Genomic DNA, 26,667 nt, shown 5'->3' with positions numbered 1-26,667 from the left:
CCTGAAGCAGAGGCCGGAGAGGCACTTCACCCTCCAGACTCCCTGGGGGTCCCAGGACATGTAAACACATTTTGCTCAACTTGGATCACACGCTTTTCCCTACAAAAGCGTGTCCATTGAAATCTCTCTGCCACCCCGACCACAGCGGTGTTCTTGCTCTAACACACCAAGAAAAAAGATTTATAAATCTGTCTTTTTTAACTTCTTTTTTTCTTTTTTTTTAAAAAGGACACATCCAAAGATCTGGATAATAAAATATTCGCGTTTCCTAAGAAACTTTTTTTTTTCTTTTTTTTCTTTCTTATTTGCCTCATTAAGCTGCCTGAAGCCTTTGACAGAAGTTAAGCCTGGATTGTACTCATCTCTTCAACGCAGAAATGCTATTAAAGGAGGAAGAGAACCCAAAAAGAAGAAGGAAAAGGAAAGCCCCCATCCTGACTTGAGAAGCCCTAATTCCCCCCTGTGCCATGAGGAGGAGGAGGAAGAATGCTGTGTAACACTTGAATTGCTTGTAAACGCTGAGGATGGGTCTCTAAGGCTGACAGTGATGCAGGAGAAGCACCGGCCTTGGCCCCTCCCCACTCAGGACAGATGTGCCTCCCCCTGCCATTGGGGGAGGACCCTTCCTCACCCCCCATTTCATCCTCCTGGTCCCCCAGCCGTGGGGAGCACCATCAGCAGTCCCCCTCAGTGGCCATGACCACCAGCATCTCGCTCTTGCCCATCTCCTCTAAGGCACTGGCCAAGGTGTTGAGATCACCGTCGTCCTGGTGCTCAGCTTCCCACAAGTCCAGGAGCACCCCAGTGGGGCTGGCTTTGGTGGCGAAGTAGTTCAGATACCTGAAAGGGAGAAGCAGAGGAGGGTTGTGCTGCTATGGTGCCCTTTGGAGACGGCAGGAGGGAGGATGCTGGAGCAGCAAACCTGTTTGGAACATGGACTTTGATGGGAATGCCGTAACACAAATGCCAAAGCCCTCGAGAGACTGTCTACAATTTTCAGACAGAGCTGGTATTCATACAAAAGCAATGTAAGCTTTGATTTGATGAAATTACCCTTTTCCCTTTGGTCCTGAGGGTGAAACCAGGTGGGAATGGCACAGACATGGTACCAGATAAATAAGGGCCATTCAAAGTGATAAGAGATGCAGGACTGTGGCACAGATGGATCCCAGAATGGTTTGGGTTGGAAGGGATCTTCAAGATCATCTTGTTCCAACCCCCCTGCCATGGACAGGGACACCTTCCATTATCCCAGGGTGCTCCAAGCCCCTGGAACATTTCCAGGCATGGTGTAGCCACAGCTTCTCTGGGCAACCTGTGCCAGGGCCTCAACACCCTCACAGGGAAGAATTTCTTCCCAATCTCTCATCTAAACCTCTCCTCTTTTAGTTTAAAATCATATCCAAGGATAGAGATGAATATAACTATGCAGAGCTGTATCCCCATTTATGGGTAGCCCTATACAGATGGACACAACCCCACTGGAGGCCTGCAGCTGAGAGGTAGCACAGATTGAAGCCTCCCTGCTGGGGGCACAGGAAGGGAAAGAAAAGCTTGGGGAGACCCACCGGTCCATGGAAAGCTTCTGGGCAAGAAGTCTCCAGTCGTTCCCCCTGGAGTTGGGAGCATCCAGGCTGTTGCAGATCTTCTGCCGGATGGAGAGGGGGATTTTGAAGGCATAGGGTCCCACCTGGGTGGTGGTGGTGGTGGCACCGCTGTGGTGGGAGCGGAGGGTGTCAGAGGAGCTGCCGTGCTGGAAGAGGAAGGACAAGGTGAGATGTTGCTGAAATGTCTGAGCATGCCCTTGCTCTCCCCCCACCTCCCCTCTGCTCACCTCTCCCAGAGTGATGTGGAGCTGGAAGATCTGCCCTTCCCCTTCCACCTGCCGGACGCAGATCTTGCAGGTGAGCTCAGTGGAGGCCTGGCTGTACCTCTCCAGTGTGAAGGTGCAGTGCAGGGCTCGCTGGCTGCCGCTCCAGATGTGGTAGAAGGGGATTTCCTGTGGACCACCAAAGCATGGGCTCAGTGAAGGCTCCAGTACGGGCTGTGGGAGATCCCACCTCCTCCAGCCACCCCATGAGGGATGACATGGGACAGCAGGGCCTCACAGAGAGCATCCCACCAAAAGACCAGAAAACCAGGAGACAACTCAGGAGACAAGCCCAGGGCACCCACAGCCCTGTGGTGCCTGGCTAGAGATGGTGCTCCCAGTCTGGAAGCCCAGCTGCCCCCACATCAGTCCCTCACCTGGTACTTGGCCAGCAGTTTGCTCCTCCACAGTGCATGGGGGATGTCGTGGATGGAGAGACGCAGGTTGTGGTAGCTGTCCTTGAAGGGCAGGGACTTGGGCTCCTCCAGCAGGTACCCTCCCAGTGTCCTCTCCAGCTCCAACACCTCCTGTGGGCAGTGGGACAGGTAGGGTGAGGCTCAGGAAAAGGGCAGGGGCTGCTCCTCTGCCCACCTCCACACCCAAAACCAGGATGTAGTGGGGTGGGGAGAGGAGGTGACAAGAAGAGCCAACAGCAGCCTCAAGCCCATGGAGAAGAGCTTTTGCCACTCCAACAGAACTTGCCAACTCATCTCATATACCAGCCCCATCTAAAACTTGAATTTCCTTGAACTGCCTCCATACTCCTCAGAGAATGCAGAGCTCCAACACAGGGGTCAGGTACTCCCTTGAAAGGTGCCGCTCTCTGTGCTTTTAACACCATCCCTTCATCACACCAGCAGCTTTAGGAGAAAAAGATAATCCAGGAGCCAGAGCCCTGCCTACATCCCCACCTAGAGGCACCACAGAAATCCCAACGGGATCCACAGGACAAGTCACAGGGAATCAAACAGCCACCACACCGGTGGGTTTGGGTAGCCAAAGCATCCAAACTCCAGCTTCCCGTGATGCACTGGATGTTATCTATGCCACAAAACCCTTCCAAGGCAGGGAGAGACATGGATGCATGCTGAAATAACAGGATCTATAAAAAACCCACCCATTGGCAGCCAAACCTCTCCTGTAATGCCTGCAGGAGGGGTCCCAGCAGAGGAACTACACAACTTCCTCCCTGTTTCCTTCGGAGAGGGCAAGGAAGGACAAGGAAAACAGTAAACACCTTATTATTCACTGTGGTCACTTTGCAGGCAGTTGGTTGTCTGCTCCCCAGGGCCAGGCCATCCTGAGAGGCATGAGGCAGCATCCTGCTACCAGCACAAGCAGCTTTGGAATGGGGATATTTACCTTCAGAGCATCTGGCGTGTCCTCCAAGCAGTAGACCTTGAGGCTGTACTCCAGGGAGGTGCAGATGGTGGGGGCAAAGATGGCGAGCTGGAGCCTCTTGATGGCTGACCTGGAGTAGGACTCTCCCACAAAGACATAGGTGCCAAGCTGGTCCAGCAAAATGTGGCAGGACTTGGCTTCCAGCTGGCAGTAGCAGGGAGTGTTGAGGGTCTCCTCATCCAGGGTCACAACTTCCTACACGGACATCAAGATTGGAGGTCAGCCCGTCGTTCCAGGGGTTGTGCCCCTCAGGGTCTCTGCAGGCCTGGGTTCCCACCTTACCTCCCAGTTTCCCTGGTGGGACTGTGTTTTCAGCTGGTAGATCCAATCTGAGGAGCTGATGTCAGCACAGTGGGGAATGGTCAGGACGACAGGGCGGCACAGGAGCAGGCCCGTGGGCCCACAGGTCACCGCCGGGCTCAGAATTGTCTGTGTGCCCTCAGAGGGCAGCCTGGGGAGGGACAGGGGACAAAGGTTGGACAGGGAACTCCGTGGCAGCCAACAAGGAGTGGGTGGTCAGCGGGGTGACTTACAGGGTGCTCTCGGCCTTGTTGAGTACCAGGTACATCTCATAGAACTTCCCCTGGGGGATGGCCCCATGGGGCACCAGCAGGCTCACTCCTGGAATGGCACACACAGGTGTCAGTCACAGACAGAGGGAGGAATGAGGGAGAAACCACTGTCCACCCCAGCCAGCGAGCACAAGGAGAGCAGGGAGCCAGGACAGCACAGAGAGGAACACCTCCAGATCACAGAAACATGGAATGCTTTGGGTTGGAAGGGACCTTAAAGATCACCCAATTCCAGCCCCCCCTGCCTTGGGCAGGGACACCTTCCACTATTCCAGGTTGCTCCAAGCCCTGTCCAACCTGGCCTTCAACACTTCCAGGGATCCAGGGGCAGCCACAGCTTCTCTGGGATGTCCTATGGCTTCACCACTTGCAAAGATGAGCCAGGCTCTTTCTTCATTAGGAAGAAAATCTTAATCTTTGTATCTTTTTGCAAGGTGCTGGCCCTTGGATCAATGGCAGGGAAAGCCCAAGGCAAGCGCAAGGAGGCTGTGACCTCCAGCCTGCAATGCCTGGCTTGGGAATGGCTTTCTGCCTTCCTTCCCTGAGCTGGCTTTGGGATAACAAAGGGCTGCTCACGCAGGGACAAAAGCAAGACCTCGATGGTTCAGCAGCCAGACAATCCTAGCCTGGGGCTTACCTGTGCCTGGCACGGTGAGCCTTCCCCCCAGGTAGCCAAACGTGCTGCTGGCGCTGTAGCCGTGCTCCCGGGGCAGGCTGAGGAGGTGCTGGGAGCCCAGGCCTTTGCTCCGCACGTTGGCAAAGTGGCTGTCCCTGGCGGTGTCCCCTGGGTAGGTGCCAGTGGTGGGGACCCCCCCCAGCAGGTCCGTGCTGTCATGCAGCCCCGGCGAGGAGGAAGCGGTGGAGGAGTTGTACACCTTGATCTTGAGGCTGGGCAGGGGGTCCAGCAGGGGAGAGTTGGTCATGGGGATCTTGTCAGAGGAGTCCTGCAGGGCGTACATGGGGCCGCGGTACACGCCTGCGCTGGCCGTCAGGTCTGGCTGCATCGATGGGTGCAGCAGCTGAGGGTTGTCTGTGGGACCAGGAAACACAGGTGGGATGAAGGGAGCAGTGGAAACAAGGGCATGGAAAAGTACTACTTGAGTGGAAGACATCCCAGAATGGCTTGGGCTGGATGGGACCTTCAAAACCATCTCGTTCCAACCCCCTGCACCATGGGGCACCTTCCACTAGACCAGGCTGCCCTTATTCCCACCATCAACATCTGACCACTTCCATGGAGCCTTCAGCCTTCAAAAATCAGTATATTCCCTCGGGAAAACAGGACTAGAAGCCCAGTGAGGATCCACCCTCTACTGTGACTTTCTGACTGAGCTAAGGCTGGTGAGGACCTCCATGGACTGTGGCTCTTACCGTGCCGGGATGTCTTGAAGTTGACAGGGTGGAACCCTCCGGTCAGAGCGGCTGAGGAGTCCGTGATGTCCGTGTCGAAATCCCGGCGTCTCCTCCGGTACACCACCACCCCCACAGCCATGAGGATCACGATGAAGACGAAAATGGCCACCACCAACCCGGCGTAGAGGGCCACGTCACCAGTGGCCTCCAGCACTGGGAGGGATTAAAGACAGGTGAAAAAAGGAGCAGCAGAAACGTACATCAAGACCCACCAGAGCTCCCGAATCCCCCCACTGACTCAGGCATAGACAGAAAGACGTCCCCTGGGTCTGCTGGAAAGGCTGGCAGGAAGATGGAGAGTGTTTTCTAAGAGCAGGAAGTCAAGCACAATGCCAGAGAATGAGATGGAGGCAAAGCCCTCAAACCTTTGGAGGACATCTGGCCACCACTCGTGCAAACTTCACCTGAGCACCAAGGATCCCAGAAACACTAGGTTTGTGCAGCTCAGGTTCATGAAGCTGTGAGCAACCCTCACATCCTAACAGAGACAACTCTGAGGAGCACATAGGAGTTTTAGGGTGGGCTTTAGTTGCTCCATCTTCCCACCCTGTCCTTGTCCAGATGCCAGGGAACCCCTAACATGAATTCAACAGAACAAAACCAAAGAAACAAACAAAAAAATGGCCGTGAAATGAGCACTTACGGTGGCTTTTGGGCTCGTTTAGAATTCTTTTATCTGTTAGGAAAAACAAAGTTAGAAAAGAAAAAGGTGAAGGTGATGATGGGGATGAGATGAAACAGAAAGTAGGAGGTAACCCAGCCCAGGGGTGTGGGAGATCAGTATCATTCCCTGGGGCTTTCCAAAAGCCAGGTAGAAGCACGTGACAAGGACATTCCCGTGCCCAGCCAGTAAAGGCGACAGTGGTGTCACACAGCAGCAGGTGGCAGCATTGGCTGCCTTCAGCATGCCCACTCACAGGAAGCAGCACCATCACCATCACTATGGGTTTATTTCCTCAAAAAACCACCTCCAGAACTCCCAGCGATGACCCAGGGAAGGCGTTTTCACGGTGTGACTGAGAAACCCCTCCTAGTTGTCCCCTCTACCCACAACCAGCTTTATTTCAGCAGAGGCCCCAAACCTGCAGGGAGGGCAGGGGCCTCAATGCCAGCAGCATATTTAGATTCCACCAAAAATCCCCAGTATCTCTTTCCTCCAGGTAAGAACTAACTTTGGAAGGGATGAGAACACCTTTTTAAAGACAACTTAAAACACAGGTGGTAGTGGCTACTCCATCATCTTGGAGGCACAGCCAAAAAAGCATGGCCAAACGCTGGAATACCACAGCCAGTGGCATCTCCTGTGTCATGTCCCCATGCCTATGGCCACCCTCCCAGGTACTCACTGTGCAGGCAGAGCCCATCGGTGCAGTTTTTGGAGTCCAGCAGCACCCCGCTGCAGTCCTTGCCACCATTGCGGGGGGCCGGAGCCGTGCACTCACGGCTGCGCCAGTGAGTGCACTCGGTGCTGCACGCTGACCACTTGCTCCACTCTGTCCATGCGCCGTCCACTGCGGGCACCGGACACGGGAGCATCAGTAAAACCTTCCCACTTTGGGGAGTGTTATCCCAGCATACCTTAAAGACCATCTTGTTTCAACCCCCTGCCATGGGCAGGGACACCTGCCACCAGACCAGGGTGCTCCAAGCCCTGTTCCACCTGGCCTTAGACACTTCCAGGGATGGGGCAGCCACAGTTTCTCTGGGCAACCTGTGCCAGGGCCTCACCTCCCTCACAGGGAAGAATTTCTTCCCAATATCCCATCTAATCCTGCCCTCTGTCCGTATGAAGCCATTCCCTGTTGTGCTGTCACTCCAGGCCCTTGAAAATAAACTCTCTCCCTGTTTCTTGTAGGCTCCCTTGAGGTACCGGAAGGTTGCAATTAGGTCACCTCAGAGCCTTCTCTTGTCCACACTGAACAATCCCAACAATCCCAACCACAGCCTGGGGTACAGGTAGCGTGGGCATGGTGGGTTCTGAACCCTCCATACCTGGACAAAGGGTGGTGCAGGTGATTTTCTGGAAGGGCTGCCCGTCACAGAAGGAGCCGCCATTCAGCGGAGCAGGGTTGGTGCAGGTCCGGGTGCGCTTCTGCCAGCCCCGGCCACAGCGGTTGTTGCACGGAGACCACTCAGACCAGGTGGACCAGCCACCATTCACTGCAGAGGAGACGGGCAGAGTTAACGCTGGAGCCCAATCCATCAGCTAAGCCTTGGGCTGGAGCTAAACCTCGAGTTTTTACATCTTCTGTGACCCCCTGTTACAGCTCAGCCTCATGAAAAGCAAATCACAAGACTCTCTTGTGTCACCCACCCTATGCCCAAGATGCTTGAGAATGCTTTGGTCCTTTCTCCACTTGGCAAATATTTTTGTGTCTAGCTCTGAGGAGATCTTTGATTTCATAACAAAGTTAAGCCAAAAAAGCTTTCCAGCTGCTTTGAGAGCCAGAGAAATCCATCTAGATCCAGCCTCCATCCACCCTTCTACCGAACCGAGAATGCTTGGAAATACCTCGACCCCTACACCTCGAACCTCTCCTTACTGCCTGTGGAAGCCATTAGAGGCTCCTGTTCTGCAGATATTGGTTATCACCTAGTTTAATACACTAATTTAATTCACTCCTACCACTCCCAGGAAGTGCCCATATTCCCCCTTGGCTTGGAGACACAGCCAGCACCAAAGGTCCCTTCCCAGAGCATGGGCTGGTACCATAGACAATGACAGCGGCCGTGGTGCTCCGGCGTTTGGCCACGATGTTCTTGGCCATGCAGGTGTAATTAGCAGTGTCCAGCAGCCGGGCCTGCTTGATGATGAGGTTGTGATCGATGGTGATCAGGAAGTTGGTGTCCTGGGTGGGATCAATGACATCCTCGTTCCTCAGCCACTCCACCTGGCAGGAAAGGAAGGGATGGGGAATGATGGGGATTACACCATCACCAAGACCAATGATGTCTTGAGCACCTTAACCACTGACTGGACAACCTTGCCTCTGACTGGATTTATTTCTCCTCAAAAAGGGAGCCAAACCAGGCCTGACTGGGGCACGTTACTGGTGTTTTGGCCAAGGATGAGACACTGTGGCTACCTCCAACACACAGCTCCCAGGGGCTGACAGAGCTGTGGGCAAGGAAAGCTCCACTACCTTGGTAGGGAAACCCATCTGTACTGATTTTCCCAGCCCTCAGCTCCCACTGGTGACCGCTCCAATCCAGACAACTCACTGGGTGCCTCCTTGTTAGATCTTCCCTCTGAGGGGTTAATGGCACCTCAGGGAAGTGTGGGAGAAGTGGGCTGAGCAGGCACTACCCAAAATAAACCATTCTGCTGAATGACAGCTGACAGGAGATGGGATGGGACACCCCACCGTGCATTCCTTCAGGAGCCGCTCACCTCGGCCTGTGGGACCCCCTCGGGCGGGCGGCACTGCAGCAGCACCTCGTGCTCCAGTGGGACCTCCTTGCCCAGCGGCTCCTGATCAAAGTTCTTCCGTAGGTCTGGGAGGGGAAGGAAAAGCCAGGGGTTACCAGCCTGCAGCAGGAACAGGGCAGCCTCCAAAACTTTGGTGGGTGCCTCAGCACCAAGCACCCACGAGTCACGAAGTCCCTCTGGCATAGACAGCCAGGGCAAAACGTGTCCTGGGAGGAAGGAGCTGAAGAGCCATGATTTCCATGGATTTGGGGCAGCACATGGTGCTCAAGGATTATATATTTCCTCCTTCATGTGCTTGCAAGCTTATACCCCATCCTGTCTTTTCCTTTTGGGGCTAAAAAAAGTTTATCCACTGTTTCTTCATCCCTCCCAGCAGAGCCCTCGGGATGTGGGGGACACGGCAGTGTCCTGCTCCAGAGCCTTGGAAGGAGCAGGAGCGTCACTAGATGGTGCTGCAATCCTCTGCTACAACTCCCAGCCTTCTCCATGTGGCTCCCGAACCCTCTGCTCTAAAAAACACCAAGGAAGGGTTCAAGGCTGGGCTGGACGGGGTTTGGAGCAAGCTGGTCTAGAGGAAGGCATCACTCCCTATGGCATGGGGTTGGAATGTTAAGATCCCTTCCAACCCAAAGCATTCTGGGATTCTATGATTCTCTGATCCTGTGATTTTCCCTGGTCAGACAAAACCCTTCAGCAGGGTAGCCAATCCATCAGCCCTCTCTGTTTTGGATAACACGTTGGATTATTAGCCCTCTAATAGCAAAATCTGTTTGGGGCCAGGGAAGCCTGGCTGTCCTCCTATAGCTCCACCATCTTGTTTGCTAGCTGAGCAAATTCAGGCAGGACCAGCCTGACTAAGTCACCCTTAATCAGGCTGACACCCCCAAACAGCAGCTCAGGGTAGCGAGACGTGACAGCAGGGACTCGGAGGACATGGAGTTGCTGATTCAGGCAGAGCATGCAAGGTGCCATCCGCTGGGTTATTAAGGATAATAAAACCCTGGGAAGTGCTGAGCACGCTGCTGGGCAACGTGGCATTAACCCTGGTAGTGCCACCGCCCTGGCAGGTGGGGACAGTGCCACTCAGAAGCAAAGCTAGAGCTGGGGTGAGGAGAGAAAACCAGGGTCATCCAGCAAAGATGGGTCATCCCAAATTGATCAGAAAGTGGAAAAGGAGTGAGCCCTGGAGATGGGAGCAGCACAGGGCACTTACAGGCAATGCGGACGTAGGCCCTGCGGCTCTTGGTGGTGCCTGCCGAGCTCCAGGCCACGCACTGGCACCAGTAATCCTCCAGGCCAAACAGCTCCTCCACCTGCTGCCGGGACACCTCGATCTGCACCTCCCGCACCAGCAGCCCTACAAGGGGACAGAGGCACAGCATCAGATGGGCAGGAGCATCCAGGAGCAGGGAAACTGAGGCAGCATCCAAGAGGGGTGGGAGACGTGCAAAGCTGGAGGAGAGAGGGTTGGAGGCTTCTCATCTGGGGTTGGCACCTCACAAATCAGGGAGGAGGATGGTTTGGGGATGAAGTCAGGGCAATGGATCACATGGAAGTGTCTCTTTTTCCCCCCCAGTCCAGCTGAGCAGGACCAGAATCTCTTCAGTGTTTCTAAAGCCATCATCCTCCTCCACCAGCTCACTCTCACATCGCCAACATCCCTGTCTGGACCCCTTCTCACCCACCAGGGTTTGAAGGATGCCTCCCCCAGGTTTTGTTGTGGGGAGAAACTACCCCTGTCTGTGTCACTTGAATACAAATATAACAAGACAAATAAAACCTTAAAGAAATCAGCCTGGCCATGGCAGGGGTGCAATGACAAAGGCGACACCACCATGACCAGGACACGGTCTCCTGGACTGCAGGATGCTGAAGCATCAATGACCATCACCAAGGGCAGGAGGGACTCGGGGCTTACTTTTCCTTATTTTAAGCAATATCTGCCCATTTGGCTTTTTTTTTTTTCTGTTTCTATTTTAAAAAGGCCTCAATTTCACCGTGATCGAGAGCTGCATGCTCCCCAGCTGTAATTTTGTTACAGCTCACTCCCTGTGCTGTGAGGAGCAATTACTGTCTCCCTGACACCTTCCTGCGGAAGAGCTGACAAGGAAATACAATTTATTTTGTATATTTTATTCAAGGGAAAAAAAAATCACAACAAAAAACCCCAAAAGCAAAGGTATTTGGGCTAAGCACTTTTGGGAAACTTAGGGTTTTTAGAAGGACCCAGGATGGAGATGGGGCTCCAACTCATTTTGTCTATCTGGGAAGCTCTGGTGGGAGAAGCATCCTGGAAAGGTGGAGCATCCTGTCTCTGTCCCCCCTGAAAGCAATGACTACCCAAAACTGTAGACCAAACTCATGGCACACAGAAGTGACTTCCTAAGGGCTTCCAGGCACCCAAACAGAGCCACTCATCCTGCCTGGCCCCCCTCACTCAGCTGAATTATCCTCTCTAACTTGGCCTATTTTTGCTTTCCTCTGCATGAAATGTTTTGGATCAAGCACAATCAGAGCATTACTGAGCCAGGCTCATTCAAGACACGTCATCTTAAAAGTTGGTTTTTTTTTTCCTTCTTCTTAAAGGTCCCTTTTTCCAAGCATTTAACCAAGGACACTTAAAAACTAACCGTGTTAACCTGTGCCTTTGTGCCTAGCTCTCCCCCTTGCCCTTTCCGGCAGCTTTCCCAACCAACGCTGGGCGCTGCAAATGCAGATTTTTTAGCACGTTAAACCACTTTGGTTCCAGCTCCCTCTTCCTTAGGGAGGCTGCCAGGCAGAGATGCCCATACCAGCAGCTTTTACATGCATGGCATCACCTGCAGGCACTGTTGGTTCATTCCCTGATAGCAGCAATGCCATCTTTGAAGCACGGATGAAGGCGCTGTTTCCTTCCCATATTGTCAGCACAGGTTCTGCATCAGCAGACTGGAATCTGAGAGGGAGATGCTGGACCAAAGCTAATGACTTCCCACAGCAACAGGTTGTGCAGATGGATGCCCCATCCCTGGGAGTGTTCCAGGCCAGGCTGGATGGGGCTTGGAGCAACCTCGGCTAGTGGAAGGTGTCCCTGACCATGGCAGGGGATGTACTATACCATCTTTAAGGTCCTTTCCAACCCAACCCATTCCATGGGTCTATGAAATATAGTGGTTCTTTCCACACTGCACATCACTAAGGCATGAAACCCCCTCCTACAGGATGCTCCAGAGAAATGAGTCCTAACAGCATTTAGGCAAATTAATAAGGGGGGATTTCCTCCTAGGGCTGGACCACACTGCTCAGATGTTGCCGCAAGAGCTGGGAGTCCCTGATCATGGATGGTGGAAAGCTGGGAGGGTGACAGGGCAGCTCCATCGTTCCCTCCTTGTCCTGGTTCCATGATCTTCCCCTAAGCATCCTCCACTGCTGTGTGCGGGGCACACAGACCTCTGGCTCAACCCAGTGTGGCCAGATGCCATAAATAAATTTAAAACCCCTTGGCAAAGACTGCTCCATCACTGACCAGCAGTGACACTGCCCAACAGTGGTGAGGGTTTCAAATCTGGCCTCTGCAAGAGCTGGGAGGTGGAGATGCACCCTGAAAGAGAGAAACAGAGCGTCCCCTGCTCCTGTCAGCCTCCAGAGAAGCAAAGGGACAGCCTGCCTGGGCATCTCTGACCAGCCTTCCTCTAGAGGAAAAACACCCCAGGAATGGCTAAAGCAGCTTTAGGAGGAAAGACTCAAAAAGCTACAGAGGAAAGAAAGGCTTTACAGAGCAGGTTCAGGGATGCACCCGAGCACAGACCAGCTCACGGCTAGTACAGGGTGGAGAGCAAGAGATACCAGGGAAGGGTAAGGCTGTGCGAAAAATCATAGGGACAAGAGAAGATTCTGTCAAAACACTTGTGGCTCCTCCAGGTTGATGAATCCTCTCCTCTAAGCCCAGCCTGCCTTCCAAGGCCAACACCACTGCAGTTCAAAAAGCTGCCTTGGTTTAAAGCCCTCCAGATGCCATGTGTACAGGGATTTGCAGAGGAAAGATCTTACAGGGGCAATGTGACTGTTTTCCTCCACTGCTGATCAGCCACAGGGACCAAAACTGGTGCAGAAAAGATGGGTGCCAAGCTAAAGCACACCAATTTTAGGAAATCTCCTGATTACATGATATATCCAGCCCCACATCTTGATCTTATTCTTATGCCAGGATGTTCCAAGACAGGGACCTAGCAGCTCTACAGAGCCCAATCCCATGGAGTAAGACCCCCCCTTAAAACGCCTAGCCACCTTCTCACCCCGTTCCAGGCAGCCAGAGGCTGACTTATCCTCTGAGGTAGGGAAGAAAGAGCTCATTTGCCATCAACAGGCATTTCAAATCCTACCTGCAATTGCTCTCATTACCCATTAAACACTTAATCCCTCTGCGAACCTGCATAAGCTGCCAGCCTTTGCCACCCCTCCTGGCAATGACTCCTACATGTTGATTAGGCATTTTGTAGGAAAGCAGTCCCTTTTTTTATCGGATTTAAACATGCTGCCTTTAAAATCCCTTTTAAGAACCCCAAGTCCTGCACAAGGGTAAGCGCAAAATCAGGCAGAATGACTACCCCAAGCTTCTGGGGGGTGTGGTAACCACAGCACCATCATGGTGCTTTCACCAGTGGTCTGGAAAGTCTGCCTGGAGGTGAACCATCATCAGTGTGGATGAGGCAAGAGGGAAAAGGACCTGGAAAGAAGTGAGGGACAGGGAGGCAGAGAGATGCTGGGGTGGCTTTGCTCACCGGTGACCTCGTCCAGGCTCTCCTTGGTGACGTGGTCGTTCTGGTTGACCCACTCCCCGTTGCACTTGAAGTAGATCTGTGTGGCGGGGTTGGCGCGGCACACGAGCTCCACGGGCTTGTTCTTCACAATGTAGGCATCCTGCGGCTCCAGCAGGAAGTGCGGGAGCGTCTCCGCCGGCGCCGATGGGAAGGAGTCAGGCAGCACATCGCTGTACTCCAGCCCTGCCAGGAGACTGAGAGGGTCGGGGAGGTGCCCTACATCCCCATCCCCTGCCCACCCAGGACTGCCCTGCACACAGTGGTGGCAACAACAGCCCTTGCTGAGGATGTGTGGAAAATCAAAAAGAGGGCTGGAGGCTCCTCAAAAGCCAGCAAAGCAAACCCCTGTAAGGTACAGAGCTGTGGGATCAATCCTGTTTTCACCTGCGTACCCCCATGCATACCCCAAGCCCAAAGCCTGGGTGATCTCACTAGAGGACACCACAAGGGGCAAAGCAAAACAAACCCAGGTCCAGGGATGGTGACAGGGACACAGAGAGGCTCCAGAGGGGCTGATGTCCCCCACCCCAAGCCTCCGCCTCACGGCCCTGAGGAATGCACGGGCATGCTCCAAGCAAAATGCTGGCAGGGCTTGTGCTGGGAATGCTGACCATATCCCCAGCCGTAATCTCAGACATCCACATCTTCACTGGAGCTGCATTTGGGATCTCACCCCCTGCCAACACTTGGATTTCAGCATCACCCAACAGGTGAGCGATCGCTTCCAGCCCAGCCCCCTCCAGAGACCATCACCCAAAGGTGCCATCAGGATTCACACTGTCCCAGAAACCAGGGGTCTGTGCCCTGGGGAGCTCCATCTTCCTGCTTGTTTGCTTTCAAAAGCCATCTAAATGCAAAAACAACTGGAGGTGATGTTTGCTCAGGACAGGCCAAGAAAAATCTTTGAAAGGAGTGAGCAGCTCAGTGCTCACACAGGAACATTATCCCTTAGGAGTGGGAGGCTCAGGGTGGCTCATTCCCAGCAGCAGCTTGGGAAGATGCTCTGACTGATGCTGAGCATCATCTGTAGGAGACCTGTTTCCAGCCCATTAAGATCAACCCCAAATATCACAGGAGTAATAAAAACCCCCAGACAAGTGCACAGGGATGCTGCTGCTTAACCTGTTGTTCCTGGGAATCTCACTAGCAGTCAGGTCACATCACAAGGCTTTTCTTTACACTCAAAGGAGTTACGAGCTTTTCCTCCTCTCTTCCCCCAGCCAGAGCTGTGATTCTCAACTCCAGGCACTGCAGCGTGCAGGAAAACAGTAAATATCCCCAGCCCTGCGATAACATCTCCAGAACTGGCAGGGAAAAGAAAGAAGTCCACTCCCTTCATTACCCTTGGCAAGAAGCAGTGCTGCAAGGAGAGAATCAGAATCCCAAGCTGTGAGGAGGAGGAAGAGGAGGAGAAGGAGAAAAAAATATAATCAGATGCATCAAGAAAACAAGATGACCAAGCTGCCTCCTGAGCAAAAATCAGTGAGGAGAAAAAAAAAATGCACGAGGTCAGTCGTTTAAAATCCATTTAGGAAAATTGACTTTCCATTTCCATTTAACACAGCACTAAGGGAGAGCAGTAGGACATTTGTCATAATCCATTAACTGCTCTTTTGGAAAAAATGAATTAAACTCCGGGCTAATTTCTCTCCCTCTCTCTGGCTGGCTTTTCCCCACCTCTCTGCTGCTGGTTATTTCTTCCCCCATCTCATTTGCAGATCTGTAATTTTCCCGGGTCCTGTGGCAGGCAGGGGGACAGGGAATGCCAAGGTATGTGACCCCCACCCTGAACAATCCCATGCTACTCCCTGTGACCACCTCAGGCCACTGGTCCTGCTCCCCCGTCCTGCTGAGCAGCCTTTACCTGTCACAGCAACAAATATCTCTTTTTCCCCCACACCTTTTTTTTTTAATTTACTACTCAACTTTTCATCCACTGAGTTGTTGTGTTGTTGGTTGTACATTGGTTTTTTTTTTAACCGCTTCGATGTCACAGATCTAAATTCCTTGGCAATGGGGGCTGGCAGGAGATAACTGAACTGGCAACAGAGGCAGCCAACAAAACTTCACTCATGGGCTTGTGTGAAAACCTCCCTGATATGATGCTCCCTGCATCCCTGTGGCAAAGTCAGACCTGAGACTGGCAGCTGGGAATGGGCACAGGTAGCCTAAAGAACCAGTTTTTGGAAGGACCTTCCCTACGGAGGTGACACCCCGAAGCGCACATGACCCTGATCCAAAATCACAGGCTAGGAGGAGAGATCCTTCTCCAACAGCCAACACCAAGGATATGTTTTCTCCAACCTCATCACCACTTTGGTGATGCTAAACAAGACTTTAGGTCATCCAAGAGGATCTGGGAGCCGTGAGGGGATGAGTCATGGCCGGACGGGGATGAAAATGCCAGATTTGTGACTCACCAGGATCATCTGCAGCAGGAAGGGTGATGCTCCAGGCTGTGGTGTAAGCCACCTTGGGCCCCCAGCACAGGGTTTGGGGCTGAGACACTCCTGGTGGTACCAAAAATCCCATCCAGAGCCCACTCCAAGAGGGCATCTGCCCAAATGTTGGGTCTTCAAGGTTCTTCTTCAAGTGGGTACAGTGACAAGGGTGGGGGAATAGGATAGTGTCACCAGCCAGATCCAACATCTGCGTTTGGTGGCTATAAAAAGCTGCTAGGTTTAAGGCTTGAACCCAAAACACCTGAACCTTTAAAGCAAGGAGCATGCTGGAAAAGTTAAAATCCTGCAAACTCACAACAGCTGAGAGATCTTTTGATTCTGGCCAGGAGAGATCTGGGGCCAAAAAAGCATCTCTAACAGGAGACAGGGGAAAAAGATGATGGGTTTTTCATGGCAGACTCACAACTGGGGCCATGCCACGGAGCCCCAACCCCACAGATCCTGGATCTGTGACTCATGGATGGAAAAAAATCAAGGGGGAGGGTGATTTTTCCATTCAGAAATTATCTGCAAAAAAGCATTTGCAGCTGGGCAGGGCGTTTTCCTCCAGCATGAAACAGTCGCTGGTGTTTAAATGCACTGGGGAAGAATTAAGGCATAGGAACAACGGGGACTTTGGATGAGAAAAGGGAGGAGAACCATGCTGGGCACATTTATCATAACCCATCAAGCCAGCCTTTCATCCCCACTCCCAATGCCCGGCTACCCGCTGCATGGGAAACCTCTCACTCCAACAACACTCATTGGGGGCCCCCAAAAAAATCCACACACAGTCGGTGGGGGGGAAACATGGCTGCTTGTGCAGGAACAACTGCTGCTCCTGTCTGTCCTGACTACCCAGCAACAGCTGCAAAATACCCCCCAGGAAAAGGCACTTCCCCAATGGTGCAATCCCATCACCTCCAGAGGCCACTTCCCAGCCGAGGTGACACTGTGGCCCAATGACCACAGAAGCAGCAGGCACAGAGATGCTTTTGCACGGGAAAGCAGGAAAGGAGCCCTGCACAGCCAGGATTTCCAGTCCCACAATCACACCAGCAATAAAACTACCAGCAATGACAAACTAATAAATATTTGAGAGCACACTCCACTGCCTGTAATCATCTCCCTGGCAGACGTCTGCAGGGGTTTCCCATCTGCTGGCTTCCCTCCTTCCCGCTGGAGGTGGGTGCCTGCTTCCCAGCTCTCTTCTGGGGATTTTTTTGGAAGTCCCAGGCTGTCACCATCCCACAATCTCACACTACTTGGGGCATGGTGTTACAGGGTGTCTGGAGCTCTTTGTGGGGAGGGAGAGGCAAAGAGGGAGCAGCTCCCAGCTCAACCCACGGGACCAAATCCTGAAGCCTCGAGGATGAGTGTAGAAGGAGCAATGAGAGGAAAAGGGAGGAGGGAAACAGGCACTTCTTTTCCTCTCCCCATCCCTCATTTTAATCGGCTGGGGCTGAGCTGGATTATCCACAGCATCTGCTCCCTGGGGGGTGATCTGCAGATGTTTGCTGCCAGTATTTGCAACTTGTCAAGATCCACAACCCCACACCCACCTCAAGCCCCAAAAGGGAGAAGCATCAGAGCTGGGATCCAGCCTTAACCCCCTCCTCTATCACCCCAAACACGCGGCACCAGGGATGGCAAACCTGCGAAGCAACTCCCCATGCAGCAATGGCCGAGCAAACCTCCCCAGGAAAGCGTTAAAATCCTCTCTCCTGCAATTATCATCCCTCCAAATATTTGGAAGATTACAGAAGCATTAGTGGCTGCCCATCACCCACGGCCACCACCATCCCTCCTCCCGGTACCAGGCAGGCAGGGATGCGATGTAAGGATGTACGGATTAGGCTGGGATGCCTGGGTTTCTCCAGCTATATCTGAGTGGCGGTGGATGCTTAACCCCTTCTGTCTCCGCCTCCCCACATTCCCGCCTGCCTCATGGCAGGCGCTAGCTCCTGGGAAGGCCTGACAGGGAATAGTTAAACCTGCCAGGTGGGTTAAAATCCTCCTGTAGAAATGAAAAAATATGTAACAGCTTATGTCCAGCACCACAGGAGAAGTCATCTGCCTTCCCAATCCCCCTTCCCAGTCCCCCAGAAGGGATGAGAATGGCTCTGGCTCTAGAGACAGAGATGGAGGGGATGCTCCAGCCACCAGCTTGGCTCCAGGTGTCTGAAAAGCTGGAGTGGGGCTGTCCCCATCCCAAATCCCTCCTCCTATTGCCTCCAGGGTGAAGGTATGAACAGGCTCATTTAGAGATTAGTGCTGTTGCCATTTAAACTCCAGCAAATTTTGATGCTGGAGCCATGGCATGGCTCACTGCCATTCCAGAATCCCTGCCTGACTGAGGGCATCCCTGCTGCCAGCCCTGGAGAGGCACAAAGGTATCCCACCACATTCCAGTCCATCCCTGAGCTCAGGGGGAACCAGCATCACCAGTCCAGGCCTTTCCTATTCCCATGGGCTTCCCATTGTAAACTGCCATTGGGACAATTCTGTGTCCACTGGTAACACATACCCAAACCTTCCATCCTAAAGGCACGCTGAGCATCCTTCCTCCCCCAAACATCATCCTCTCTTCCCCAAGCATCCCCTTCTCACCCCTGCTAAGCCAAATTCAGCCTCCCACACACCCATGTGGTCCCCCAACATGAAGCCCCATCTCCGAGGAGGTAACAGCAGCATGTGGCATCTTCAGAGGCAAAGTCTCCATGAGATGGAGCAGTGCCATCCCAAGCCACAGCCCACTGCCCCTTCTCTGGGGTTACATCCCATTGGAGACACAGCAAGGAGAAAGGAGGACAACCCAAAATACAGGGTGTAAGTGAGGATGGGTTTGGGAGACTTGAAGCCACTCATATCCAACTCTCTCCCTGCTGCCTCCTCGCAGAGAGCCCACAAAATCCTGCGCCTTCGAAAGCCTGGTATCGTTCCAACACAAGCTGGGAAGTGCTGATGAAACTGAGATGCAGAGAATGTAACAGGTCCCCAGGGCTGCTAGCTGATGTAACCCCCGGCCTCATTAACTCAGTGTGGCTCATTAACCTCTCCCTCCCAGCATGGGAGAGCCCCAAGCTGCCAGCAGAAGCCACAAAACTGAGTGTGGAACCTTCAGAGAGAGCAAGGATAACCACTGGTACCCAGGGCCTGGGTTCATTTGGGTTCAAAGTGAAAGGGGAAATTTATGGAAGAAGTTCTTCCTTGTGAGGGTGGTGAGACCCTGGAATAGGTTGCCTGGAGAAGCTGTGGCTGCCCCATCCCTGGAAGTGTCAGGCCAGGTTGGATGGGGCTTGGAGCACCCTGGTCTGGTGGAAGGTGTCCCTGCCCACGGTGGGGGTTGGAAGTTCACAATCTTTAGAGGTCCCTTCCAAGTCAAACCATTCTATGATTCTACCTCACCTCCAGTCTGGAGCAAGGTTGGATTTTGAGCTCAAAAAGAGACGGGGATGACATGCTTGTAGGGTGACCACCCTTGTGCCCCCAATCTTGGTAGCTCAGCAGGGACTGGATCACTGAAACTTAGTACCCAGGGGTGTGCTGGGATGTGCAGAAGATGTTTTCCTACCTCTCTGGCCCCCCAGAAACTGAAGCCCATCCCCTCCTGCTCCCACCAGCCAGGAAAGCACCTGGAATCCACATTTGGCCTCTCCATTCTCACCACTCTTTTATTAATAACTAAACCTAGAAAGAACCACTTAACCTTTCCCCCAAGCATCTCTGCCTGATGACTTGGCTCCTTTTCTTCCACTGGCTGCCCTCTTCCAGCAGCTTCACAGTCCCTTCCTGCCAAACCTGGCATCATCCAGCTCGGAGCCAGCCCAATCTCTCCATCCCATGGCCTCCAGCTCCTCCCAGAGCCCACCCAGCCCGAGAGGGATGGACAGACAGGCATTTCCCAGCAGCTTAGAAGTCCCTCCTGTCCCTCCTGCCCGGCGACAGGCAAACTTCATAATTAGAGAGCATTCCTCCCCAGCATGGGTAATGAGGAGGTGCACTCAGCCAGCCCTAATTACACCCCTGGAAAAAAAAAAAAAAGCAGATTCCTCCTCTCCCAGCTAAAGGAAGAGCCTGCAGCTGGCCTCCCTCAATGCGTACCTTTATTAAACCAGGACTGGATGGGGACAGGGAAAGGAATGAAGAAAGTGAAGTCTGTGCTGAGAACAGGGTGGGAAGCAGGAGCTGGGTAGCCCCATGGATGTTTCTGTATGCAACGGCCATATTGATCAATACCCACCTCACTTTTATAAATAATTATAAAAATAAATCAACCTTTTAGCTAAATCCTCAGGTCAGGTTTTTGCAAGGCAGCCTGAGAAGTAAACTAAGGCAGGGTGCCCTTGCATAGGGCATCCAACCACAGCATCCCTACACATCCCACCACAGCATCCCTGTGCATCCCACTGCAGCATCCCTGCACACACAGGACCTCTGTGCCCCTGCCAGCCACAGCTAAGAGGGTCCAACCCAAATGCCAACCATCCCCTGAGGATGAAATCCCCAGAGGAGAAACACCCAGGCTCTGGCAACACCTCCTGTCCTGGGAGCTGAAAAGAGAGAGATTTATCTTGTTGATTATGCATTACACCAGAGTATTTATGGAGCCACTACTCTTTTGTTTTTCTTTATGATTATGATAATCAAAGGCGAAGCCTCCTGAGAAGTGTAAACAGCTGAGATCCCTTATGGTACAAATCTCTTAATTTTTCATTATATGGATTTACAACACGACACCGGCAGATTGGAGTAAATTGTTCCTTATTTCTGGTTTTAGTGGAGCCGTGAGCTGCGCGAATCCCCATCAATACCCATGGAAAAGAGAGTGAATCAAAATAAAAAAAAAGAAAGAAAAAAAAGGAGGAGGAATTATGTCGCAAATCCCTGTTACACTCTATTGTGCTGGCTTCTTTTGTGCTGTTTTATCCTTTCCCTTCAGGGAAGCAGTTTTGTTGGAAAACTATCTCCAAATTTCATCTAGCGCTGGTTCTTGTTATGGGCACAGACACTTCCCTTTGTGCTATTTTCACTCCATTGTGACGGTCCTCTTGTCAAGTTTGTTCTTTACTTTTAATGGATATAATAATTATATGAAGTTTTTATTTATTTGCTTTGGCCCATGAAAGAAAAGCGCCAGCAGCCAAGAAGGCGGTAACATGCTGTTTATTCACATGTACGGCATGTGCTGGGTTCCTGTTGTGAAAAGAATAATCATTTCAACAAGAAAAGAGAGAAGGGAAAAGAAAGCAAGAAACAAGCAGGGACTTGTTGCCCTGGTTAATGCCAAAAAGTCCAAGGAATTATTAATTATCCTTCAAACTGCAACAAACCAAGTGCAAGCTGCAAGCTCTCCTTGGAAAACACAGAGAATTTAAAAAAAACGGTCTCCTGTTAACTGAGCACTACAATCTGGAAAATGCTAACTCTGGGAGAAAGAAAGTTGACGGTTTTGCAGACAGAGAGCGATTTCCCCTTCACCCAAATTACATACATATTTCAAAATGTAAATTCCCCAGTGTTCCCCTTGAGAGGACAACTTTCAGGCGGCTGTTTTGCAATGGGTGGGTTTTCTTTTTTTCCCTGAACGTGAAAATCTGGAGGCGACCGCCCTGGCTTCAGGCATGAGAAGCGATTTTAAAGCAGCAGCAAGCAGGGCTGTGAAACACCCAGCTCCTTGGGAAAAGAGGGATGCTCTGCTGCCCACCAGGCATCCCATCTCGGAGCATCCCTCCCTGGGCACACGCATCCCACAGGACCATGGGCTGGAGGTGAGCAGGTTTCGCCCTCTGAGCATCCCAATGCCAAACATCAAGGTGGGGACAACCCAGCCAGGCCCCCTCTAAAAGTGGCTGACAGGGTTTGGTAGTCCTGGGTGGTGGCACTTCTGTCCCAAAATCTAGAGGAGGTGGTTGTGCACATCCCACCCCAAGGAAGCCATTAGCACCCCAAGGTTGTGCACATCCCACCCCAAGGAGGCATTAGCACAAGCCCAACAGGGTAAAGCAAAAAGTTTAGGCACCTGGCTGCAAAGAAGGGAACAGCAGTGCAAAAGGAACAGAAATCTGGGGGAGTTGTGTTTGGTTTTGGGTTTTTTTTCCTCATCCTTTTTGTCTTTTTGTCACCCACTCTCTCCTCCCGCAAGCCCCGGGAAGCCAAAGCTGGCTGGAAGAATGCTCCCCGCCACCTCCAGCCAACCTCTCTGCAGGCCCCTCGCCAGCTGCTGCCCTACTTTTCCCAACACTTTTCCCACTCTTCTCCCGCAGCTCACTCGGTGGCAGGCGTGGGCTGGGAGCATCACCCGCTCCTCGGTACCCACAGCAACTGTGGGCCCCCACTCCTTGTGCTGGGGGCTCCCGCCGCCAGAGCCACCTGCCAGGATCACCTCCCACCCCCCCAGACATGCCAGCTCAGCAGAGGAAGGCGCTGGGAGCAACGCTGCTCTGATTTGAAATCATTTAATCATGGCATTATTATTATTTAATCATTAAAAAAGCAACAAGAAGAAAGGTCCATTCCATGCCTCAAATTCCCCATTAATTCAACTGGGGGAGGAACACCACCAGAGAGGCTGATTAAGGTCCCTTTATTAAACAGTCTTTAAAGTTGCCCTTAATCTTTCAGATTTGTTGCTACAATAAAAAAAATCCCAACAACAACAAAAACAAAAAAATAACCACCACAAATGGAGGCTGGAAATACTCTTTTTATTGTCCTTTCTCTGCCCTTTTCTTCCCTTCTCATTTTACTGCGGGGACAAACAGAAGGAAAAATGGGAGGAGGGGGAGAAACAGGGATAGAAAAAGATTTAAGGAAAAAAAATAATCCCTGCTGATGCTGAATGGCAAATATTAAGATTTTTCTCTCTCTCCCCCCTCTTTCAGCAATATCCTTATTAAAGAATAAGCCCCCAAATCATCAGTGAGACTAGCTGAGATGACAAGGCTTTCCCACCCCCTTTTCTGTGTCAGGATTTGATCCCTGAAGCCAAGAGCAGGTAGGATGGAGGGCAGGTACCTCAAGCCCATCATGGCTTCCCCATTGTGGCACATAGAGAGGCGTCCAGCCGGTAGCAAAAGGATTTTAGCAAATATCTTGATTAGTTTTATTCCTTTCCCTCTAAACCCCGCAGCCAGCTGGGCTCCCAGCACCTCACATCTGCTTTTACACAGGAAAGAAAGCTGAGATTGATAAAAGCCATGAGGTTCTGGGGTTTTTCTGGGGGGCACCTGTTTGTAGTGCCTGCCCTCGCCTGGCATCGCTGCCTTGCCATCCAGAGCGGGAGCAAAAACTCCCTGTGCTCCCACGGAAGGAAACCCCTACAAAACACAAAGCCTTTTCCCCTCAGACTCTCATTTCCATGGAGGTGGGGAGCCTTCAGGAGCTTCCTAGTGTTGTTTGGCACCCTCTTCCCCTCTCTGGCATTTCAATACCATGGGACCCATGTCGCCACAGGTTTCTTCCTTTCTCACCGCTGGGGATTTCCACCTTTTCTTCTCCCACATCACCGAGCTTCTCTTTCCTCCCTTTGTCCTCTGGCACACACATTCCTCCCCTGTGGACCAAAGTTAACTCCCAGGCGGCCTGAACTCCCACGAGCATCCTTCCCGTCTCAGCATGGGTACCACTTGGGGCTGGAGGTGCCTGGGCTGGAAATGCCCCAATTTCGGGGGTCTGTGCCACCCTATGTAGGTGGGACTCCACCTGGAAGCACCCCTACTGATGCTGAAACCTGTGTCCAATACACCAGCAAGCCAACACTTGCTCCCACACCTTCCTCTCCCAAGGTATTGATAAAAATTGCCCTTAAAAATATACAATATTGACAAGTAAAATGAAGTTTGGGATGCTGAATCCAGAGATGTTTCAGTGATAAACACACTGAGCATCTCCAAAAGTGGAGCATGGCTCTGATGGATGCAGGACATCCCAGGCACAGGAGTGAAACGACTCCTGCAGGGCTCAGAGGCACCTCCGAGGGATGTGCAGCAAGAGAGAGGGACCAGAGGTGATACAGAAAGGTCTCAGGGAACAGGGGCAAAGGATCACGCATAGTGAACATCATGGAAAAAGCAGGAAAAAAGCCCGGTTCCCCCCAGCCTCGTCCTTTTCTCCTCCCTGTCCCCCAGCGGCCGCATTTCCATAAGCGATTTGCACTAATTGCTTTAACTACGGCCATGCTGCGGGTAATCAGAGTCATTAAGTGACCTCTGCTCCGGGAGGACAGGCGGGGCTGCTGCAGCGCCACGGGCGGAGCGGGGCACAGCTCCCGCATCCCCGGCGTGCCACGGGGATAGAGCTCGGCCCCAATTTACTCCTCCCTGGAGCCCAATCAGTGAATGGCCTCTTTCCTGCCCTGCAGCGGGGAGCCTGGATGGTGCCCGATTCCTGAGCCCCAGCAGGGATGGACCCTAAGGAGTCCTGCTTGGACTGGCTGCTGGCAATACCACAGCACCATAACTTGTCACTACGACTGCCAGCTAGCCCAGGGCTGGTGGAGATTGGGTTGGGTTCAAACCAAACATGTACAAGCACTTGAAAACCCCCAAATCCTCCCCAAACATTTTCTGAATGCAGAAAAAAGGTGTTGCCCCATCCCAGTCCTGGGGCAGGGGGACAGAAGGGAAGAGCCAGCTGTCACTGACCAGGGGACACTGGGCTTTAAGGCTAAGCCCCATGCCTGGATCTGCTTCCCGGCATTCCCAAAGCACCCAGGGATAGCTCTGACGAGGGGCTTAGCCTCAGAAAGCCCCCGAAGCCCTGTGCTGCACATCCCAAATTAACCCTGTCCCTGCTAAGGGAGATGTCTTGTGTTCAGCTAGGCTGGGAGAGCTGTGGCTGTTCAGCCTGGAGAAGGAAAGGCTCCAGGGAGACCTCAGAGCCCCTTCCAGTGCCTAAAGGGGCTCCAAGAGAGCTGGAGAGGGACTTCGGACAAGGGGATGAAGTGCCAGGACACTGCCAGAGGGCAGGGTTAGGTGAGATATTGGGGAGGAATTGTTCCCTGGGAGGGTGGTGAGGCCCTGGCACAGGGTGCCCAGAGAAGCTGTGGCTGCCCCTGGATCACTGGAAGTGTCCAAGGGCAGGCTGGATGGGGCTTGGAGCAACCTGGGATAGTGGAAGGTGTCCCTGCCCACAGCATGGGGCTGGAAAATCCCTTGAAGGTCCTTTCCAATCCAAACCATTCCATGATTCCATGTTGTCTACCAACATGCAACACATTCAACCTCCTGCAAACACAGCTCAAACTGCAGAAAAAAAAAAAAAAAAAAAAAGCTGCTTTGAAACCCAAACACCTCTGTCCCAAGGAGATGGGACCCCCAGACCCCCTCTCACACACTTGATCTCCAGGCTGGGAGGTGTAAGGAAACATCCATGCTTCCAGGAAAATGCACTGCAGCCCCCTTCCTGCCTGTCCACAGGGACCCATTACACTAACAGTGTGTCCACTCAGCCTGATATATAAATTACTAATGTAAATTAATGGATAATTTAAGCCCTTTAGTCCCAAATACTTAAATTATTTAACAGGCAATTAAGAGACAAGGAGAAACAAAAGAGGAAAAGGGGCGTTAACCCCAACAGGCAGAAAAAAACTATAAATGAAGTGTGAGGAGAGCAGAAAGAGCTGAACATACACATTTTAAAGTGAAGCTGCCCGGTTCATTTTGTTTGAGCCAGGCTGGTGTTACAGTGGATGCCCCCAGATCCAGGAGGCGGAGCATGCACCAAACAACTGCACTGAGCAGGACAGATTCTGATCCACACCTTTTCCAGGCGAGGAAAACTCCATGGCTGTGTTTGTAACAGCTCTTAGTTACAGTGATTACCAGAACTTCCTGGCATGCCAAAACAATACTTTTAGATAATTTTTTTCATCCTCCCTACCCCTAAGCTGAGAGCATTCCTTTTTGTAGTACCGTTCCTGACTCCTTTTTTAACCTGATTCAAGTACAAACACATTTATTTCAAGTGTTTTCACTTTTTTTCTTTTTCAGGTGGTCTCTGTGACTGTTTCACTCTCTGCATCCTGCCCCCCCCCCCCCCCCAAATATCCTCAGCAAGGCAAAGTGGTTACAATTCCTCACAAAGGCAATCCAGCAGGATGCTGGATATCATCAGCACAATGAGCTTCCCATCCTCAGATATTCTGGAGAACTCTCCTAACAATACAGCGACAGCAAGGAACAGGTCGGGGCTGAGAAAAACAGTGTTTCCTCCTCCAGCCTCCATCCCAAACTGGCCAGGGATATTCCCAGCGCTGCCCTGGGAGCTGGAAGAGGTCATAAGGAAAAATGGTCCGTCGAGAGAAGACGTCATGTGGGAAAAACAGGATTTTAACAAAAGCAGCGTGTGAGTCTGTGTGAGTGTGCGTGCTCGAGGACGACACCGACGGCAAGGGGGGGATCGAGACAATAGTGAATAGACTCCAGATTATATCCTGAACTCGCAGCCCCATGGGAACAGGGTTATAAAAACTCTTTTTATTTTGTTTGTAGTCCAAAACAAACAAATACATAAAAAGCTAAATGTGGAGAAGCCAGACAGGAAGTGAGTTACATCTGGGAAACATCTGGCCCCGGCTGTGCCACAAGCTTGGCCGCCGGCACAGCTTCGGGCACCTGCTCCCACAGCTCTCAACCAGGGGAGGTCCTCCAGAACCTCTGTTCCAAAAGCGCACTCTTTGGGGAAAACTGTGCTGGGGGAAAGGATGCCCCGAGCAGTGCAGGACACCCTGGCACAG

General features: G+C 52.3%; 1 protein-coding gene across 3 annotated transcripts in view; it reads right to left on the bottom strand.

Moving 5' to 3' along the window:
• Positions 1-264: 264 nt before the first annotated feature.
• The window catches only part of UNC5B (unc-5 netrin receptor B), a 49,950-nt gene continuing 23,547 nt past the window's right edge, over positions 265-26,667 (bottom strand). Inside the window, exons 1-18 of one of the 3 annotated variants that reach the window (XM_069018951.1) lie at positions 15,906-16,154; positions 14,828-14,872; positions 13,447-13,668; positions 9,900-10,043; positions 8,648-8,751; positions 7,967-8,147; positions 7,249-7,416; positions 6,603-6,767; positions 5,900-5,932; positions 5,215-5,409; positions 4,481-4,873; positions 3,805-3,892; positions 3,554-3,722; positions 3,233-3,466; positions 2,248-2,397; positions 1,835-1,999; positions 1,569-1,753; positions 265-840 (exon numbers count right to left, since the gene is read on the bottom strand). In XM_069018951.1, the coding sequence (XP_068875052.1) occupies positions 675-840; positions 1,569-1,753; positions 1,835-1,999; positions 2,248-2,397; positions 3,233-3,466; positions 3,554-3,722; positions 3,805-3,892; positions 4,481-4,873; positions 5,215-5,409; positions 5,900-5,932; positions 6,603-6,767; positions 7,249-7,416; positions 7,967-8,147; positions 8,648-8,751; positions 9,900-10,043; positions 13,447-13,668; positions 14,828-14,872; positions 15,906-16,134 (3,036 nt within the window). In that variant the 5' untranslated portion in view covers positions 16,135-16,154 and the 3' untranslated portion in view covers positions 265-674. Of the gene's footprint in view, positions 841-1,568; positions 1,754-1,834; positions 2,000-2,247; positions 2,398-3,232; positions 3,467-3,553; positions 3,723-3,804; positions 3,893-4,480; positions 4,874-5,214; positions 5,410-5,899; positions 5,933-6,602; positions 6,768-7,248; positions 7,417-7,966; positions 8,148-8,647; positions 8,752-9,899; positions 10,044-13,446; positions 13,669-14,827; positions 14,873-15,905; positions 16,155-26,667 lie in introns of those variants that run through there. The other 2 variants (XM_069018953.1, XM_069018954.1) reach the window with 2 other exon arrangements.

Source organism: Aphelocoma coerulescens, chromosome 6, assembly GCF_041296385.1.
Source record: "Aphelocoma coerulescens isolate FSJ_1873_10779 chromosome 6, UR_Acoe_1.0, whole genome shotgun sequence".
Lineage (NCBI taxonomy): Eukaryota > Metazoa > Chordata > Aves > Passeriformes > Corvidae > Aphelocoma > Aphelocoma coerulescens.
The sequence above is the reverse complement of the archived record's forward strand: the minus strand, read 5'-3'. Positions and strand labels throughout refer to the sequence as shown.